We start from the raw sequence: 18,394 nt of genomic DNA, 5'->3' as shown, positions 1-18,394 counted from the left end.
CAAGACCTGAGACTGGGACGGAGATTTATCTTCCAACAGGACAATGATCCAAAACATAAAGCCAAATCTACAATGGAATGGTTCAAAAATAAACGTATCCAGGTGTTAGAATGGCCAAGTCAAAGTCCAGACCTGAATCCAATCGAGAATCTGTGGAAAGAGCTGAAGACTGCTGTTCACAAACACTCTCCATCCAACCTCACTGAGCTCGAGCTGTTTTGCAAGGAAGAATGGGCAAGAATGTCAGTCTCTCGATGTGCAAAACTGATAGAAACATACCCCAAGCGACTTGCAGCTGTAATTGGAGCAAAAGGTGGCGCTTACAAAGTATTAACGCAAGGGGGCCGAATAATATTGCACGCTCCACTCTTCAGTTTTTTATTTGCTAAAAAAGTTTAAATTATCCAATAAATTTTGTTCCACTTCACGATTGTGTCCCACTTGTTGTTGATTCTTGACAAAAAATTAAAATTTTATATCTTTATGTTTGAAGCCCGAAATGTGGCGAAAGGTTGCAAGTTCAAGGGGGCCGAATACTTTTGCAAGGCACTGTATTTTGGATGTAACACCACAAGCAGACCTGATGATCATGTCTAGCTTTCTAGTGCTAGCTAGTTCATGCTAACAGAATGACAGATCGGTCACAGGGGCAAAAAGAATAGAAAGCCTTTGCATAGCATGCTAGCTGGGTGTGATATCTTCTTTTTTGAGATTTTTTTAGTGGGCGGGTCCAAGGCAGCTGAGAAAAGAACACTACTTCAGATCCAATTTTGATAATTAAGCATGTTCTGTCACTGTTTTGGATGGATTTATGTCCAAAATATGGTCTGCTGTCATTTTAAAGTCACTTGCCGCAGTATTTCACAGCACCTTTAATAATGACTATGAAGAATATGGAACAATTGAACAGTCAATTATGTGAAGCTTGTTCCAAGATGCAAAACAACACGTTTCTGGGTCTTTTTTTTTTTATCTCCTACAAACATACCAACATGGATTAACGAGAAATTTGCGGTAGATAGTCAGCTGCGAGGACCCTTTTGACCTATAAACACCCAAAGCTGTGCAAACATAGTTTAAAATTCGAGGTGGCCACTCACTCACCATTCTGTAGTTCTAGGTACACTGCTAACAGGATGGCTTCTGGTGGAATCTCTTTAGTGTTCACCATCGACGCAGCCTGAACAAAATAATCAGAACAAAAGTCTAAGTACTTTAAATTTAATTTATTGGAACAAAGTATATTACACATGAGTGAGTTAAACAACCTACAGTAAGTGTGTGACAATATATCGAAATGGTGATATCGTGATACTTCTTACCTATCCCAATAGGTTATCGATAGGTTTCTGCCAAGAATCGAAATATCGATTTAAAGACATATCACTGTATGAAAAAAAAAGAACCAAGCAAAGCTAGCAAATCTACTGGAATATTAGCTCTAATGTATTGCTATCTATGGAGAGTTAGAGCCCCTCTTTAAATTTCTGCTCAGTGCTTTGAGGGGTTAACTTGGAAAGACGACATGTTTTCGAATAAAGGAATGGAAATTGACAAATGCTTTAAAAAAAAAAAAAAAAAAAAAATCCAACTCATCAAATAATTACAAAAAATATTCATTGATTACTAAAAACAGTTACAGCTCTTGAGTTATGTATGTCTCAAAAATACAATTAGTGACATTTTATCTGTCACTTGACTGGTTACCTGTTGAAGGCACTTGCGGGCTTTGTCGTATTCGCTTCGTAAGCAGTACGCGCTTCCCAGGTTGAAGAGCATCATGGCTCGAGCTGAAGTCACACTACTTGGATAACAAAGAGGGGCCTGCTTGCTCGCTGAAAAGACAGCAAATAAATAACAATGACAACATCTCTCTCTCACTTGATATTTGCACAGTACATTTGCATCAAATCACGGGTGTCCGGCTGGAATCCTCCCCTATCAAATTTTGGTTATCCCCCCCCCCCCCCCCCCCCCCCCCCAAAATATACATAACAAAACCTTAAATCTTGTTTTTGCCTCCATTTTTCGTGAGCTGGACTCCCAGCGTTGCCGCAGGGTTCAACAAGCCAAATTTAAGACCTTTTTAAGACCGTAATGAATCAAATTTAAGACCGACTTCACATCGTGCTGGCAAAAATAAATAAATAAATAAAAATAAAAAAGCCCCGAATACATATTAGGGGTTAATGGCACAGAAATCCGAGGACTTACAGCCAGTCTTTTGTTGGCATTTACAGGTCATTTCCTGTTCACTTAAGGGCCTTTACAGTTTACTTCCTGTTGATTTTGAGTCACTTCCTATTTATTTTGGGACATTATCGAGTCATTTCATGTTCAGTAATCCAAAATCAAAAGGAAGTGACTAGTAAATGCCTCAAAATCAACAGGAAGTGACCCATAAATGCCCCAGACGGAAAAGGAAGTGAGCCAAAATTAACAGGAAATGACTTGAAATGCCACAAAATTAACTCATTGCCTGCTGCCACAGACGGCAATAGAGGTCCAATCTGTTTGAAGTGGGAGAGATGGCATCGCGAATACGCTGCCACCCTCCCAGTTCAAATGGATTTGACGTCTACTAGTGATAAACCCATTCCATCGTTTTCTGTTTATTAGTTGTATTGTAAAATATCATTTCCTGACCCGTGTATCGATATTTGTTTTATCAGCATCTTATGTGATCATGGTTATCTTGTGCCTTGTATCACAATTTGTATCGAAGGTTACCCAGAGGTTCCCACCCCTAGTATATATATACTATTGATCAATGAACAAATGACTATACAAAAGATGCAATGTTTCCACCTCATGACAGCGAAACTTGCCATTTATTATCAATCTTAAAACTACGACAATTCAATTTTTTCCTATTTTTTATTGTAGAGGTTCATATAAAATGTACTTACAAGATTCAACAGGTTCCTCTCCTTTTTCAGAACCTGCTAAGAGAAAAAAGATGCAATTGAAATTTGGTATTATGAGAAATATTTAATGCTTTTTAGGACCTGAATTTTTACAAAATCCATTTAATGGCTTTTAATGACCCGCATAAACCCTGTGTATATACCTTAACTCCTGCACCATAGATCGCACCTGGCTATAAACCGCACAGCCCAAATTTCTTAGAATTTAAGAAATAATCTGTATGTATGCCACAGCTCACTATTAGCCACATTTGCCCATGTCTTAATCTGGGATATTTACATACAGAGATGTTACAAAAACCAAAAATACACTGCTGGCCGAAAGTATTGGCACCCCTGCAATTCTGTCAGATAATGCTCAATTTCTCCCAGAAAATGATTGCAACTACAAATGCTTTGGTAGTTAAATCCTAATTTATTTTGCTTGCCATGAAAAAAGACGAGAATGCAAAAATAAATAAATAAATAAATAAATAAAAAAATTAAAAAATCATTTTACACAAAACTCTGAAAATGGGCCAGACAAAAGTATTGGCACCCTCAGCCTAATACTTGGTAGCACAACCTTTCGACGAAATAACTGCAAACAACCGCTTCCGGTATCCATCAATGACTTTCTTAGAATGCTCTGCTGGAATTTTAGACCATTCTTCTTTGGCCAACTGCTCTAAATCTCTGAGATTTGAAGGGTGCCTTCTCCAAACTGCCATTTTCAGATCTCTCCACAGGTGTTGTATTGGATTTAGGTCTGGACTCATTGCTGGCCACTTTAAAAGCCTCCAGTGCTTTTTCTCAAACCATTTTCCAGTGCTTTTTGAAGTGTGCGAGACCCAGCTTTCTCACACTGAGCCCAACATTATGCTGCGAAATTTGTTGGTAGTCTTCAGACTTCATAATGCCATGCACACGGTCAAGCAGTCCAGTGCCAGAGGTAGTAAAGCAACCCCAAAATGTCAGTGAACCTCCGCCATGTTTGACTGTGGGGACAGTGTTCTTTTCTTTGAAGGGCTCGTTTATTTTTCTGTAAACTATGTTAATGCATTTTCCCAAAAAGCTCTACTTTTGTCTCATCTGACCAGAGAACATTCTTCCAAAACGTTTTTGGATTTCTCAGTTTCGGCAAACTAAACCTGGCTTTTTTTATGTTTCTGGGTCAGAAGTGGGGTCTTCCTGGGTATCCTACCATAGAGTCCCTTTTCATTCAGACGCCGAGCCGACGGATAGTACGGGTTGACACTGTTGTACCCTCGGACTGCAGGAAAGCTTGAAGTTGTTTGGACATTAGTCGAGTTTCTTTATCCACCATCCGCACAATCTTTCTTTGAAATCTCTCGTCAATTTTTTTTTTTCGTCCACATCTAGGAAGGTTGGCCACAGAGCCATGAGCTTTACACTTATTGATGACACTGCGCACGGTAGACACAGGAACATTCAGGTCTTTGGAGATGGACTTGTAGCCTTGAGATTGCCCATGCTTCCTCACAATTTTGCTTTTCAAGTCCTCAGACAGTTCATTGGTCTTCTTTCTTTTCTCTATGCTCAATGTGGTACACACAAGGAAACAGGAGAGAGGTTGAGTCAACTTTAAGCCATTTTAACTGGCTGCAAGTGCGTTTTGATTACTGCCACCACCTGTTACATGCCACAGATAAGTAACAGGTGCTGTTATTTACACAAATTAGAGAAGCATCACATGATTTTTCAAAGGGTGTCCATTTTTGTAGTTTTGTGTAAAATGATAATGATTTAATTTTTACCCCATTCTCTTTTGTGTTTTTTCATTGCAAGCAAAATAAATGAAGATATTACTACCAAAGCATTTTTAATTGCAATCATTTTCTGCGAGAAACTGATTATTATCTGACAGAATTGCAGGTATGCCAATACTTTTGGCCGGCAGTGTATATTTATCAACCAAATAAACACGCATTAACATGCAGTTAAGTTCGCAATCATATGCAGCGGCCTGCAGAGGGAGCCACACACACCACAATTCCCACTCATGTTTCTCAGTCAGAAACCATAAACATTTACCTTAAAAAAAAAAAGAAAATGTAATTTTAAAAATTTTTGAAGTGGAACATGAAGCTCGTTTGGCCCTAAAAAAATCCATAAATAAGCTGCTCCATTTCAAAAGTAGAAGTAGCGGCTTATAGTCTGAAAATTACGGTCTGAAGGTCCAGTCTGAAAGGTATTCGATTTCAAAACTTTTTCCAACATTAATGTAATAGCAATATACCTGTACACATTTACCAAAACCACTAGGTAATGTGTTCTTTAGTGTTCATGCTGAAAAAAAAAACACTCTCACTAGAAACAAAACATTTTTTCCTCTTATAATGAAAAAAACTACACACCTGGGTCTTGCTCACTGCTCAGCACCCCGATTGACACATCGATGACGTTCTCCGGGTTGAGGTGTGTGATAGCATCAGAGATCCTGTCCATTGAAATGAGGGCTTCAGCCGCATAGAGGTGACCAAGGAACCTACAGACAGCAGAGATTAGGGGTGTGACACTATCTCGAAAAGTTGATATAGTGCAATAGTCTGTAGACCAAACATTTATTTACATGCTACCACCTAGAAGCAATATATCATTTTAAAAAGGTGTCACAATTAAAAAAAAAAAAAAAAAAAAAAAAAGCCTGCCATTGCAGTTCATTTTGACTGGAATGGACGTCTAGCGCCATCAATGGTACTGAAACCAGAGCATTCAGAGCCTGTCTTTTGTGGGCAATTACACTTCAATTCCTATTCATTTTAGGGGATTTACATCTTACTTCCTGTTGATTGTGAGTCACTTCCTATTCATGGGGGGACATTCTGGGCTGCGTTCCAATCACGGTTTGATTTGCCCTCGCTCACTTGCCTTAAGCACTTGCTATGACGTCACACGGAGGCCACTTGGAGGGCGGAGGGAAAGTGGGCGGAGGGGGAGCGAAAGACGTAAATGAACACACCTGCCCTTGTTCACTCACAGGCAAGAAAATCATGAAACAACCACAAGGTTTTGGAGTAGCGCTATACTGCCAATTCCAAATCAGTGGCACCTCCAGAAATTCTTCATCGGGGTGGCCAAATGGGGCCACTTAAAACCTTGAGGTGGCACACCAAAAAATAAAAGCCATAATTTCAGGTTTTTACAATGTTGTATGTATGTAATAAACAGGCCAGTAGAAAACTGTCAGATTGACTTAAGGACACACTTACTGATATACTTTTGTTGATCGTGTTATATTGTATTTTGTACACTATTATATTGTGTTAATGTGCATAGTCCATAATAGTCTAGTCAACATTTTTGAGTTCTGCAGCTACTACAATCTAACATTACACTAGCGCGTGGGGTGGCCAACAAATTCATTGGGGGGAGCTGTGGCCAGGCCTGGCCACCCCATGGTGGCACCATTATTCCACATCGCACAAAATGCACGGCAACTCATTTCAATAAGCCAGAGACGTATTCCGCGCTTGATGGCAATACGTCAGTACCTGGGGATTATCAAATTATTAGTTTTGTATCAAATTTTATTTGGGCAATTCTTTATTTACGGTATTTGTCGATACCTTATAATTTGTAGACAAATTTGTTGTTTAAATGCATTTAAACCTATTTGAAGCTTAGTTTAAGTCCCTCCCAATGCCATTTGATTGACAGACCATTCCTTTCATTAAAAGCAAAATAGAAAAGATAAGCGAAATAGAAACACTAGCCACGTTTACATGCTGACTTTTATTCATACCGATTCAAATCATTCCAAATGGAAATTTCACATCAGCTGTTTACATGTCACTTCATCTATTCCGATCCAGCGTTTACATGTGTCTGCCTTTATTCCGAAAGGACGTTTGACAACTGCCGTCTGACATGCGCAGATTAATCAAAACAAAGCGTCACGTTGCTAAACATGGAGATCGATCGTCAGATCAGCTGCTGTTTTAACTTTTCGAGTGGAAACAAAACTTCAGAATGATACGCCGTTCATTTAAAAAGTTGTGTGGGTGCGCTGTGCGTGTGCTTGGAAGCCATGTTGCAAGTGACGTTACTTACGTCACCAAGTGACGTCACCACGTCAGTACGGAGCATGTGCAGAAAGAACGCAACCAGACACCATTCCGCTTCCCTGTTTACATGATATAATTTTACTTCTAATCGGTTTGGGAAAAGGAATATTCCACCCCTGTGAATCGGAATGAAATTCCATTCGGTTTGGGCCTGTTCATTCCGAATGAGGTGTTTATATGGAACACATTTATTCGGTTTGAACAAATATTCCGATTGTAAATGGAATATTTGGCTCCATGTAAACGTGGCAAATGAAAAAAAAATAATAATAATCCCCTTTTTTCATGGCAAAAGTGAAAGTCAATAAAAAAGTTACTTTATTATTATTTATTCATTTATTTCTCTTTATATTTATCATTCATGTTTTTTTAATTTTGGCACTATTGTGATTCCATACATTCTGCCATAACTGCCACATACAGTCTAATTTTTTTATTTTTATTTTTTAACAGCAATGATGAATTTTACAATTCGAAAAGCAGTTTGGTACGGCACTCAAACACAGTGCTGGCAGCTTAATTCATTTTCTTCTTCTTTGTTGGTATATACAGCAGCCAACGGTGTTTGAGCTTCATTATCACCACCGCATGGAGATATTTTCCATGCACCATTGCAATGCATTGTGGGATACAGGGAGCTCCGGAGTGACCATCGTTTTTCACTCGATCACTGAGCCCTCTGATGGTCCATCTCACCAAGTTCACCTCGCTGTTTTGGGAATTGGAACGGCCCTTAATATGGCGGCAGGGATTCCCCCGGGGGGCGGTGGCTAGGGCAAGTGAGCGAGGGCTCATTTAAACCACGATTGAAACGCAGCCCTTGAGTCACTTTTCATTAACCCAAAATCAACAGGAAGTCACCCGTAAATGCCCCAAAATGAAAAACAAATGACCGAAAATCAACAGGAAATGATGTGAAATGCCCTAAAATTAACTCAGTGCCTGACATTGGCTGCCACTGACGGAGTGGGAGTCTACTAGTGATAAACTCATTCCAATTCAGAGCAGAAAGATCACAATAGCTTGTTTTTCTGTTTATTAGAATATCCTAGAAAGATAATTGTTGTATCATATCGTGAGATCGTCGTTTTCATGAGCCTTGTATTGCTAATTGTTTCTTATCTCGAGGCACCTACAGGTTACCCTTAGTGTTGAAATGATTATCCGATAAACTCGAGTAATTCCATTAGAAAATACTGTAGCTTTGAATCGAATTTTGATGCTTCAAGGATTTGTTAAAATAGGGTGCTGTTGTAATGGTTTGTTTTGAAAGTGTTTGTTCTTTGTTTTATTGATTTGGATAGATATACTGCCCACGAGAATAAATAACTCATCTAACATGGCTAACTCCAGCTGTTCCCCGTTAAAACCAACATAAGGTAAAAATTTTTATGAGCTAATATGTTTGTTATGCATTCGTTATTTAGTTTAGAAATATATTTAGCAGTTTTTTGTGGAATATGTGTTTGAAATATTTAAGAGCTTTGTCAACAAAAATGTTAGCATTTTATAGCATTTAAGCTAGCGGGCTTTTGCTATGCCAGTTAGCCAATTGTTCTTTTGTTGCACTCCGATCCACATTTTGTTATTTTTTTTTTAAATACAATTTTAGGCTAAGTGCAGGTATTTTATTTTCGCATTGAATGCTCCTTTGAAAGTTCAACCTTGGCAAGTTAAAATATAAGGCATTGCACGCATAAACACTTTTTCCTTTGTTTTACATTGCCTAAAATGAATACATTTTAGGCGATGCTAAAATGTTTGTCATCCGATTATTCAATTATTCGAACTAAGTACTCGATAATCAATTGCCTAACTAATCGATAGCCTAAGCGCTAGTTACCACCCCTACCTAACAGAGATACACGCTGACGGTCAAATGATTCAAAGTGGTTGGTTGAGAAATCAACAGAACTCACTTGAGCGATCCGGACACCTTGCTTTGATGAAGCAGTTTCTCAGCATGGTTTAAAGCCATGAGGTTGTCTCCTAGTGCTAACGCCACATAGGCACTACACGCCAAGATGGAGCACCTACATATTCAACATGGCATGACATTAGTGTTTGGTTGTACAGCAGTTGAAAAGTACGGATGTGTCAGTAAAATTACCTGAGGTTTTCCACTTCCTGTTTTCTGAGAGGAGATGATGGCGCTGCAGAGAGTAACCGGTCTGCTTCCTGACCCTTCCCGCTGCAAAAAAAGGTAAGTTCATTAGAACCTAGGAAATACACTTGAATGATGACGATTTTCAATGGACATAAGCAAGCATGCCGTTGTAGTCAAAACACAATCACCAATCATCGCTGCTATTATTGCAGCACTACTGAATAGGGGTGGGAACCTCTGGGTTGCTCACGATACAATGCGTGAAACAAGACTCACGATAACAGTTATCTCACGATATGGTGATACAACAATGATCACTACATAAATAAATAATAAATAATAAAGAAAGAAATCTACAATATTCATCAATACAACTAGGGCTACAGCTATCGATTATTTAGGTAATTGATTAATCCATCGATTAGTTAGTTCCAATAATCGAGTAATCGGATTACGAACATTTAATGCGTTGCAGAATAAATTTTAGGAGATGTACAACGAAGAAACAAGTGTTTATGCCTGCAATAACATTTATTTTGGCTTGCTAACATTGCACTTTCAAAACAGCATTACATGTAACACAAAAATAAAATTCCTGAGTGTTTCTTCTTCCACTTTCATAGTGAAAGAGCAATAAATGCATTTAAAACCACATTGAAAATACCTGAGCTCAAATAGTATAAAAAAAGTAATAAATGAGGATCTAAGTACAACAACTAACAATTGGCTAACTTGAATAGGAAAAGTCCGCTAGCTTAAATGCTATAAAATGCTTTTTTTTCCTTTTTCTTTTTTTAAAGCTCTAAACCACAGGTGTCAAACCGCCTCCAGAAAGGGCCAAGTGGGTGCTGGATTTTGTTCCAACCGATAACGCGCAGAGTTTAACCAATGAACTTCCTGCTGAAACAAGCAGCACCTGACAAAGTTTAACTGATTACACATGTAAAAGATCTAATTGGTGAAAAGGTGTCCTCTTCATCAGTTGGAAAGCAAACCTGCACCCACTTGGCCCTTTCTGGAATCAGTTTGACACCTGTGCTCTAAACAAATCGTTCAAACACATATTCCCACAAAAAACTGCTAAATATACTTCTAAACTAAACAACGGATGTATAAACAAATATATTAAACTCAAACAAAAACATACCTTATGTTGAGCAGCTGGATTCAACCATGTTAGATGAGTTTTGTCAAATTGACTGTTGCCACTAGAGGGTAGTGTATCAACCCAAATCAATAAAACTAAATTCAACATTTTGAAAACAAACCATTACAACGTCACTCTAATTCAGGGGTGTCCAAGTCTAGCCCCCGAGAGCCCCCATCCAGCATATTTTCCATGTCTCCTTCTTTAATCACCTGAATCAAATGATCAGTTCATCAGCAATCTCTGCAGGAGCTTGATAACGATCCTGATTAATAACTCGTCTGTGATATTTGTCCATTTTCTGGCTTTTTTTTTTTTTTTTCTGTGTTTCATCAAAGACAAAGCATTAGAAAAATTACACTAGGGAGCTAATATTTCCCCAGGATAGTAAAAAACATGTAAAGATCAAAATGGCACCATGCAGCAATTTCTAACTTATTGCAAACAGGTTGGGGAGATTCACACTAAATTCTTGTAATAATGCCATGTTCTGGCTCATTGACTCCCATTATAATTCATAATTTTTGATATGCTCTAAACCTGATGTGTTATAATGCATTTTCCATGACTACTCATGCAATCACTTCTTTGGCGAGTCAAAAACATGGAAATAGAGGAATTTGTGTGTTGAGAGGCTTAACACCCAAAAGTCACTAGGGGGCGCCAAAGGCCAATACGTGAATTTGCTTGCAAATAAAGCTTGATGCTATGACCTATGGACTTATTTGGGCCTCTAACTATGTCATATGAAATATTCAAATTAGACAAATATATATATATATATATACGGCATAGATAGTTTTGCTATTAGAATAATACTGTTATTAACGTCCATAGGGGGCATTAAAAATAAATAAATAAAATAAAACCTATATATGTGTAGATAGGTCTGATGCCAATACCTGTATATATTTTTGAGTGGTTGAAAGTGAAAAAATATTCATTAATGACTTAGTTATCACACTTCAAGGAAAACCCATACGAAATCACACGAATTTAGTCAAAATAAAATAACGCCCACGGGAAGCGAATCCTGGAAGAAGCAATGAACGTTTGTTCATTCGAAACCAGAGCATTCGCAGCCAGTCTTTCCAATTTCGGGACATTTCTGCGTCACTTCCTTTCTGATTTTCGGGCATTTACAGGTCAATTCCTGTTGCCTTTGAGTCACTGCCTATTCATTTAAGAAGATTCCTAGGTTAATTCCTGTTCTGCAACCCAAAATCAACAGGAAAGTGACCCATAAATGCTCCAAAATCAACAGCAAGTGACTGAAAATCAATGGTAAATGACCTGAAATGCCCCAAAATTAAACACATTAGTTGCCAGACACCCAATTCGTTTGAAGTTAGAGGCATGGCACCCAGTTCGAAACAATTGGATGTCTATTAGTGATAAACTCATTCCAATTAACAGCAGTAGGATGAAAATAGCATTCGCTCGTTCGCTGCCATCCCTCCCATTTCAAATGAATTGGACATCTCCAGTGATAATTCAATTTACAGCATGAGGATGTCAAGAGCTTTTTCTGTTTATTATTTGTATAATAAAATACTGTAGAATGATTTCCTGACTCGTATCAATCGTTGTTATATCGCCTTATCGGGAGATCGTTATCGTGAGCCTTTTGGTGTTATCCTGACAATGAAAAATAAGATCTGAATCCTTGTATCATAAATCGTATCGTATCGTGAGGTACCCACCCTTATGGCAGATCCTGTATATTCTGCAGTTTGCAAAAAGAAGTGTGTGCATGTCTGACCTGCAGGCATCACTATTTTCACTGCCACTTTCAGTGCTTCCTGACTGACATGAGCTCTTGCAGCCGTTATCTGTCTTGCCATCCAGCTGTTGGTGTTCAGGCAGCAGCAGTAAAGAATTCCTTAGGCAAATGGCAGCAAATTCCATACTGGCTACCGGGATGGCAGCTGATTGGCCTTCACTGCCAGACACAAACAAAAGAGCAATTTAGAAAAGTGTAAAATGAACAATGCGTATTGTATTAGATGATGGAAGATGAGATAGTAAGCTAGAGTACTGACCTATAAATAGTGTTCTGCATGGACTGGGATGCCAATACAATCTTGCGATGGTATCCCTGTCCGACAATTGACTGAACAATACCTTTTTTACAAGGTAAACCTTTGCTCTCCTGTTCTGAACCCTGCAAGCAAACAGTAACAAAAGCCCGATTATAAAACCAATACACCGGCCGATATAGGCAACAAATGGAAAGTCAATGCTAATTTATGGAAACATAATTGGCATACCCCTTTATTAGCAGAGATGCAACATTCTGCAAGCCGCAACCACAGTCGAGGGTTCGAATGGTAAACCTGCACCGCCTCAATTAGACACTCAAAGGCTGCCAGAGGTCGGCCGATATGCAGCAGCTGGATACCGCAGTTATACAGAAGCTCATAACGTTTATTGGCTAGTAGAGCACACATGGGGATACCGGTGAATTTCTTGGCTACAAAGTAGGAGAAAAAAAAGAAATGTGTTTAAGATATATTTACACTACTGAAAAACACAAATCAGTCATATTTTACATTTTTTCCAATTAAATTTTACATGCTCTTTGTCCAGCATTCATACTTAGGGATTGACAAACTGACAATACATCGAAATGGTGAAATATCGCGATACTTTTTTTTTTTTTAAATCCCAAAAGGTAATCGATATGTTTCCGCCAAGAATCAAAATTTCGTTTTTAAAAGGTGTCACTAGCCACGTTTACATGCTGACTTTTATTCATACCGATTCAAATCATTCCGAATGGAAATTTCACATCAGCTGTTTACATGTCACTTCATCTATTCCGATCCAGCGTTTACATGCGTCTGCCTTTATTCCGAAAGGACGTTTGACAACTGCCGTCTGACATGCGCAGATTAATCAAAACAAAGCGTCACGTTGCAAAACATGGAGATCGATCGTCAGATCAGCTGCTGTTTTAACTTTTCGAGTGGAAACAAAACTTCAGAATGATACGCCGTTCATTTAAAAAGTTGTGTGGGTGCGCTGTGCGTGTGCTTGGAAGCCATGTTGCAAGTGGCGTTACTTACGTCACCAAGTGACGTCACCACGTCAGTACGGAGCATGTGCAGAAAGAACGCAACCAGACACCATTCCGCTTCCCTGTTTACATGATATAATTTTACTTCTAATCGGTTTGGGAAAAGGAATATTCCACCCCTGTGAAGCGGAATGAAATTCCATTCGGTTTGGGCCTGTTCATTCCGAATGAGGTGTTTATATGGAACACATTTATTCGGTTTGAACAAATATTCCGATTGTAATTGGAATATTTGGCTCCATGTAAACGTGGCAACTGTTGAGGCAGCAGGTTGCTAGGAAACTTTTCCACCAGAACAGTGGGTGCGGGTTTTGATCAAACCCATCATGAGGACAGCCTTTCACCTATCTGGTTTCTTACAAGTGCAATCAGTTGGTTGGCGTCAGGTGCTTGTTCCGCTGAAACCTTATATTGGTTAAACTGTTTGTTCTGAATCAATTGGAACAAAAACTAAGACCCACTGCGGCCCTCGAGGACAGGCTTACCCACCCCTGCCTTATAGGGTTAACTTGCGAGCTTGCATCATTTGCCACGTTTACATGGAGCCAAATATTCCAATTACAATCGGAATATTTGATCAAACCGAATAAATGTGTTCCATATAAACACCTCATTCGGAATGAACAGGCCCAAACCGAATGGAATTTCATTCCGATTCACAGGGGTGGAATATTCCTTTTCCCAAACCGATTAGAAGTAAAATTATATCATGTAAACAGGGACGCGGAATGGTGTCTGGTTGCGTTCTTTCTGCGCATGCTCCGTACTGACGTGGTGACGTCACTTGGTGACGTAAGTAACGTCACTTGCAACATGGCTTCCAAGCACACGCACAGCGCACCCACACAACTTTTTAAATGAACGGCGTATCATTCTGAAGTTTTGTTTCCACTCGAAAAGTTAAAACAGCAGCTGATCTGACGATCGATCTCCATGTTTTGCAACGTGACGCTTTGTTTTGATTAATCTGCGCATGTCAGACGGCAGTTGTCAAACGTCCTTTCGGAATAAAGGCAGTCACATGTAAACGCTGGATCGGAATAGATGAAGTGACATGAAGCTGATGTGAAATTTCCATTGGGAATGATTTGAATCGGTATGAATAAAAGTCAGCATGTAAACGTGGCTAGTCTCACATATGCATAATAGAAGTGTATGATTGTGGGATAAGGGGACTGAATCATCTCGAAGGGATCTTGGAGCCTACATTTTAATTGTTTATTTTTTAATAAATTTGCTTCGTGTTTATCATTTTCTTTATTGTTTCAGGATTGTGTGTCACCATCGTTTGTTCATTTGAGAGAATAAAAAAACCTGTCAAGAAGTCATCTCCAGCTGTGCTTTCCACAAAATTTCCTTTTCAGTAATAATTAGTTTAATACTAGTTTAATACTGTTATACGCAGTGGCGGTTTTAGGGGTGGGGCCATAAGGGCACTGGCCCCACCTCTAATTTACACGGCCCCTGAAGTGCCCCTGTTCCCATTTTAGCACAAAGGATGGAAATCAGCAATTTCTTCTTTTCTGAAGTGAGAAAGAATGAGATAATGTTTGCAGAGTATGTTAAAGAGCAGCTGAAGAGCTTTTCGGATTTTGGTGTAATTTTACCAATATAAACTTTGGATGAATTCGTCAAAACAACCATGTCATTTTTAACACGTAACTGCGAGGATAATTTGCTTTTTTTTTTTTTTTTTTCGTTTTGTGCACTCTATTAATAGTCCCTTCCCAAACCCGGAAGTGTGACGTAAATTCCTCAACGCAACAGAAGACTATCCACAGCGAGCATAGCAGCAACAACGATATCAATGATATTTCCACCAAAAGTAACCATTCAGTATCACTCTTTCGTGACGTTAACGATGGCAAAGGCTCCCAGGAAAGATGATCTACAATTTATCCCTGCATGTTTCAACCTGAGGCGTCAGATGACCCCGATTGGGAGCTCAACGCTCATTACGAAAGAGTGGTAGGCATCTACAGTAGTAGCGTGATTTCTTTCTGAACATTATTCAGTTGTGTGATATAATTATCAGTAATTGCAAAAAAAAGACTAGTAGTTATATCGATCTAGTAATAATTATATCAAATTGACATGATTTACAACCTGTCAGCTGTCTTGACAGGCAAGCGACAATAACGACAAAAAAAACAGGTCGCGATCAAGTAATAAATGTATCAAATTGTCAGTAACGGTCTACTTACGTTGTATCCTCCTAGACTAGTCTCCCCGATTGCAGGCTGGAGGCCAGACAGGGGAACGATGACAGCTGTGACTCATCACAATCAGTCGCCTTCATAAGTCTGCTAATCGTTGCTGCATGTTGCCAGACCAACACTTTCGGCATACCCGTCAGTAACGTCCAGCATTCAGGTATTTCTCATATTGTATCACACCTGGCTAATTTGACTTCTTGTTCCATCCCAGAATTCCCCGGGCCTGATCCCGAGCTGTACAGTCGCCTGATTGACCACCCGTCAACTTTTGACAGCTACGTCCCGGCGTGCACGCGCGCTGCTCCGAGCCTAGTGCGAAATTAAATTAACGTTGCAGACTAGCACAGTTATTCTCTTTGTCTGCTTTAGGGTCCATTTCCCAGTGCATCCTAACATCGTCGCTGAAATGTTGTAAACAAAGATGCAATCGAGGACCCGGGGAGAAGTTCTTCCGCTTGACTCAAAAAAGATGTCCAAATACTTCAAGTAGGATTGTTTTTGGCCACTCGTAGAATCTTGTGCCTTCGTGTGAGCAATTCATCGCTAGACATCGAGATGGCATGACGAATCTCGCGAGTAAAACCCAGAAAATGTTTGCAATATATGGCGGGGATAGCGTGGTATTCGTATGGAGTGTTGGCGGGGTCTTGGGGAAATGACGTCATCTGGCAGCGAGGCGCGTACCTCGTTGCTAATAGAGGTGTGCAAAATTTCCGATTCTTAGATTATTCGCGATTCGGCCGTGGAAGATTCGAGAACGATTCACAAACATCAAAATTCCAATTATTGAAATATGGCAAGTAAAGCAGAAGTACAACACACTCAGCGCGCCGCGCGGTCTTCGAGACAATGCGGAACGGAGCGACAGTAGCTAAACATCATGCTTCTCATTAACCGGCCCCTCAGGTAATGCCAATGCTCAACTCACGGCTCTAGCTCAACTCATGCCACGAGATAAAAAAACACAACAACATACCTGACTGCTGCCGAAAAGCTGCTACAAAGTACATCCACATAATGTTACGGTAGATATCATTTATATAGGACTGGATGCAATATAGATTCCGTAGCGTTAGCAGCACCGCTACGAAAAGCTAGATGCGGGCGTAGTAAACGGCCGCCATCTTAAAGCAGTACACTTCCCTGCATGGCTGTTGTAGCGAACCTTCCAAGCAAACCTAATTAACTTTTTATCTAAAATACTTCTAAATCGGTAAAATATTGATTTGAATCTATCTTTAAAATAGTTTTAAAACTTTCACATGTCGAAAGTAGACAAAAGGGAAATTATGGAATGACGGGAGCAATTTTAACAACTTTAACGGTTGAGTCACAACATTAAAATAATTGAATGTAGTTTAAAGCTGCTGATAGAGAATGGGGACTAGAGTTTTTCTGTTATTTTTGTATATTTTTTTACTGCTATATGTTAACTTGATACTGAAATAGTAGTTTGGTTTAGCCTGAGTATTTTTGAACAATTTTGGAACTAATGTAAAAAACATTAAAAAAAAAAAAAAAAAAAAAAAAGAGTGAGGTGCATCAATAATCGTTTTTTTAATCGAATCGGAGCCTCTGAATCGTAATCGAATCGTTAGGTGCCCAAAGATTCCCAGCTCTAGTTGCTAAGGTGTTGCTATGGTAGGAACCCAAAAACTATGCGGTCAATTCAAAACTCTATTGGGTAATATGAGTTTTGAGACAGCGAATTATGCATTTAGGCCAATTTAACTGAGTAAAATGCGCATCTCAAAAGCTGTTCAGCTGCCCAATGTAGGATTCATGGCCAAAAATGGTACTGCAACTAAATCAAAATACTGACCAGCACGAAATGCCCTCCCCTTCTGGTTACCGGAATACCGCTTCACATTCGAAAACCTGCAGGAAAACAACTAAGTGGCAAGCGACCAGTCCTCTGCAGAAGGTATACCTTATTTTTAATTTTCATTCAAGATGTTTTCAATGTAATAATGCCAACATTTAGTAATGACCATTAAAAAAGCCGTGATACAAGGTCCAAGTTAGTTTATGCACCATGACCAAAGTGAGAAGCATCCACAAAGACTATTAAATTGCTCCATCCATTTTAATTTCATTTACCGACTAAATACGTGTCAATGGATCCACATGCAAAGTAACGTAGCACAACAACGCCAAAAGAACGCATATCCTTTTTTTGCTTCTGTGGTTGTCTTCAATCCTTCGAGATTGTTAACGATTTTTTTTTTTTGCTTGAATGGTACACATAATTCAGGCTGTTTGTCAAAGTTGACACAGCCTTAGTTTACGGGGTAAAGACTGGTCTCGTGATTGGCTGATGACAACACGGAAGCAAAATAGAAAGAAATTTGCGACGTGTAGTCTTTGAAAAAGGGGAAAATCTCTGCTTGACCATTGAAATCCTTTTTCAGAAGTATTTCCAGGAAAATTGTTTCTTTAATGACTATTGTGATATTATGGCCATTTCATGAATCATTGAAGTGAAAATCTATCTGTGGCCCCTTCCTGCCCCCATTTCAGAAAATCCTAGAACCGCCACTGGTTATACACCTTTTTATATCAAATAAACGGCTCATTAATTCTAATTATAAATATTTTAAAATGAAAATGAACTATTTTATTAGTAAATGTGGGAGGACATATAAAAATTGAACTAACATTTTTTTTAACTCACCTTGCCCATTACCACCATCCCCGAGTTGGGCACAAGTGTTGTCATTTTCTTGTAATGCCTTCTTGAAGTAGAAAATGCCCAGGTTATGTTTCCCCATTGCAAAGTGAATGCAGCCAAGATTGTTCCAGAACATACATCGAACACATTCACCTGTTTTTGGGACATGACACAATTCAA

General features: G+C 39.1%; 1 protein-coding gene across 5 annotated transcripts in view; it reads right to left on the bottom strand.

Moving 5' to 3' along the window:
* The window catches only part of cnot10 (CCR4-NOT transcription complex, subunit 10), a 44,438-nt gene that overhangs the window by 4,542 nt on the left and 21,502 nt on the right, over positions 1-18,394 (bottom strand). For 3 of the 5 annotated variants that reach the window (XM_057834452.1, XM_057834454.1, XM_057834456.1), the window contains exons 9-18: positions 18,218-18,367; positions 12,519-12,721; positions 12,291-12,412; positions 12,011-12,190; positions 9,105-9,185; positions 8,914-9,027; positions 5,285-5,415; positions 2,910-2,945; positions 1,708-1,835; positions 1,105-1,180 (exon numbers count right to left, since the gene is read on the bottom strand). In XM_057834452.1, coding sequence (XP_057690435.1) covers positions 1,105-1,180; positions 1,708-1,835; positions 2,910-2,945; positions 5,285-5,415; positions 8,914-9,027; positions 9,105-9,185; positions 12,011-12,190; positions 12,291-12,412; positions 12,519-12,721; positions 18,218-18,367 — 1,221 coding nt within the window. The remainder of the gene's footprint in view (positions 1-1,104; positions 1,181-1,707; positions 1,836-2,909; positions 2,946-5,284; positions 5,416-8,913; positions 9,028-9,104; positions 9,186-12,010; positions 12,191-12,290; positions 12,413-12,518; positions 12,722-18,217; positions 18,368-18,394) is intronic. The other 2 variants (XM_057834453.1, XM_057834455.1) reach the window with 1 other exon arrangement.

This window comes from Corythoichthys intestinalis, chromosome 4, assembly GCF_030265065.1.
Source record: "Corythoichthys intestinalis isolate RoL2023-P3 chromosome 4, ASM3026506v1, whole genome shotgun sequence".
NCBI lineage: Eukaryota > Metazoa > Chordata > Actinopteri > Syngnathiformes > Syngnathidae > Corythoichthys > Corythoichthys intestinalis.
This window is presented reverse-complemented; position numbering and strand designations above follow the sequence as displayed.